Here is a 2,501-nt window from a genome sequence, read left to right as displayed (position 1 = left end):
GGGCTGAGCAGGAAGATAGGAGACTAGATTAATGGTTTAATAATCCCTTCAGAACCTAAACCTGATGAAGTCTGTATCGGGTGCCACTGCCCCTCCTCACACTAGAAATGACGACTCCGATCATCATTTGAAAACCTCAAATAATTACCATTTTCAGTGCAGTAACCATTTCTGATTTGAGGAAGGCTATTTTCCAAACATTAAAATTCATTCATTTTCTCCTGCCAACATGCTTGAGGGGATCTTTTGATTCCTGATGAATTTAATAATCCCAGAGAAACATCAGGGAGTTTTATGACATGACTGAAGGTGAAATTCCAGGTACACTAGACAGATGGCTGTTTTGTCAACCGAGTCTGTAACTGAATTCTGGATTGTGTATTATTACAGTAAATACATCTCTCAACACTATCTATGCTCAGTCACTGAACAGGTAGGCAAAACGAGGGAGTAGTAATACTTCAGGCTTTGAAAAAAAAAAAACCACCACCCACCAACCAACCTCCTTTACAATAGCAATAGTGCAACTATTTCATATCCAAAGAAAAAGCAGTTATCCTGTGTTCCTGAAAAGCAGCTGATCCTTCTTCAGAGTACAGTGGTATAAAACTGGAATTGCCTTCCCTCTAAAAAAATAACTGAATGACTAGCAGGTCACAGTAGATCCAGCAGTACAAGGGGATCTAACCTTGCTGCCCAACATCTTTTCATCCCGACAGTTACTTTCCCTCCTGAAGTGCTGTACCAACATCCAGCAAGGAAGACCTACTCCAGAGCTTTACTGACAGAGGAAACACAACTTCGCTGCAAGATGTGGCAGTTAACTTGCCTCCCCCCACCCCCTTCCACTGCAGAAGCAATCCCTAATGATACACTGATTCCGGATGATGCAGCCCCCTAGGATCACTAAGGCTGACACACCAAAGCAGTAGCTAAACCACCTTTGCTTTCAGTATGACACATGGCACGTGTAGGCACTGTACTGGACCACGTGTGCCAGGGGGACAGTGCTTTCACAGGACTCCAGCCCTATGTAGGAAAATGAAACCATCACTCGGGACCATCCCCTTCTTCCTTAGGTCAGAGCTGTGATTTGCTTGGCATTTGTCACCTGTGGGGCCCTCTTCATGAGAGCTTTGAGGAGTGTTATGAGGGGACAAAGGCCTCAGAGGGATCTATCAGTCCACCCTGACAAGCAGGACAGTTGCTGCTCTAGTTACTAAGCTGAAGAAGCCTCTGGAAAGGCGCTCACACCAGAGATGGCTCACAAAGCACTAAACCAACCTTTAGTTCTACAAAGTAGACCTCTGTCCAAGCAGAGCTGTGTCTGTCCAGACAACACAAAGATAAAGGTGGAAACAGTACTTTTCAAGCTCACCTGGTTGTAAAGATGCTCTGGCACTCTCCTGTCACTCAACGGCAAAGCATTTCTTGCAGAAGAAACAGCCAGCTGCCAACAATAGAAACAGCATGCCCCAGCATCTGAGGCATGTCACTTGCAGATAACACATTAAAAATTTGTAAAGGCTTAAATAACAAGCACAGAAGTTTTTCCAATTAAAAATTTTATTGACATGATAGGCAGATTAATCTAATTTCATGATCTTGGTCTCTCCTTCTTGCCCTTGTACAAGGCCAACAGAGAAACATTGGCTACTTTGACAACCTTGAACCGAACTCCAGGAATGTCACCAACAGCGTGACCCTTACGACCAAAACCAGCAACCAGGACTTCATCATTTTCCTGCAATGAAAGATCATGCAGTTACAAAGCTATCAACATCAACCCTGTATGTACTTCTGAAATGGGTGACTTTAAAGTTGAGCCACACCCTAGACTTCCTAAGGAAAGCATAGAAATACTGATACACATGAATAAAGGACTGTTACCCTCTTCAGTGTTCTGGAAACATAAACCAAGATGTTACTTAGCTTACAGCAGCATGGACGAGAACTTTGCCAAGCAGCAGAAAGTACAGAAACACCTCTGGCATTTTCCATCTGCCTCTCCAATTACACCTTTAAGATAAAGGAGGTGCAGAAAGCCACAAACACTTGTCTAACGATCCCCTAAATCTGCCAATTATGCATTTCTTTACTCTGACATAAAACTTTTTATAGATCACTTCTTGAAGATTACCTCAATGAAGTTCAGGCAGCCATCGTTGGGAACAAAAGCTGTTATTTTTTTGCCATTCTTAATCAGCTGGACTCTAACACATTTCCTGATGGCCGAGTTGGGCTGTTTAGCTTCTACTCCACTAAAATGGAAGCACACGGTAATAAATTAGCAAAAATCAGACTGATAAACTAGCAGATATTCATTACACCATCACAAATTAGTTGCTACTTTGTACTAGTTACAAGTTGTATCTGTACTTCAAAATCAAAAATTACTGGTTAATTATTTAGAGCTACTCAATATTTAAAAGCCCAGTTCCTAAGCTGGGTAAAAATTTAAAATAAGTCCCCAACAGACACACGCTAGTTCAGTAAATAAA

General features: G+C 42.1%; 1 protein-coding gene across 1 annotated transcript; it reads right to left on the bottom strand.

The window, feature by feature from the left end:
• Positions 1-1,597: 1,597 nt before the first annotated feature.
• On the bottom strand, positions 1,598-2,261 carry RPS23 (ribosomal protein S23; the record flags this gene model as incomplete). The annotated part of the gene is made up of 2 exons (XM_010139141.1): positions 1,598-1,744; positions 2,141-2,261. Coding segments are annotated over 2 exons (268 nt in total), but the record flags the coding sequence as incomplete, so codon positions are not given.
• Between the last annotated feature and the right edge of the window lie 240 nt (positions 2,262-2,501).

This window comes from Buceros rhinoceros, unplaced genomic scaffold, assembly GCF_000710305.1.
Source record: "Buceros rhinoceros silvestris isolate BGI_N320 unplaced genomic scaffold, ASM71030v1 scaffold37646, whole genome shotgun sequence".
NCBI lineage: Eukaryota > Metazoa > Chordata > Aves > Bucerotiformes > Bucerotidae > Buceros > Buceros rhinoceros.
This window is presented reverse-complemented; position numbering and strand designations above follow the sequence as displayed.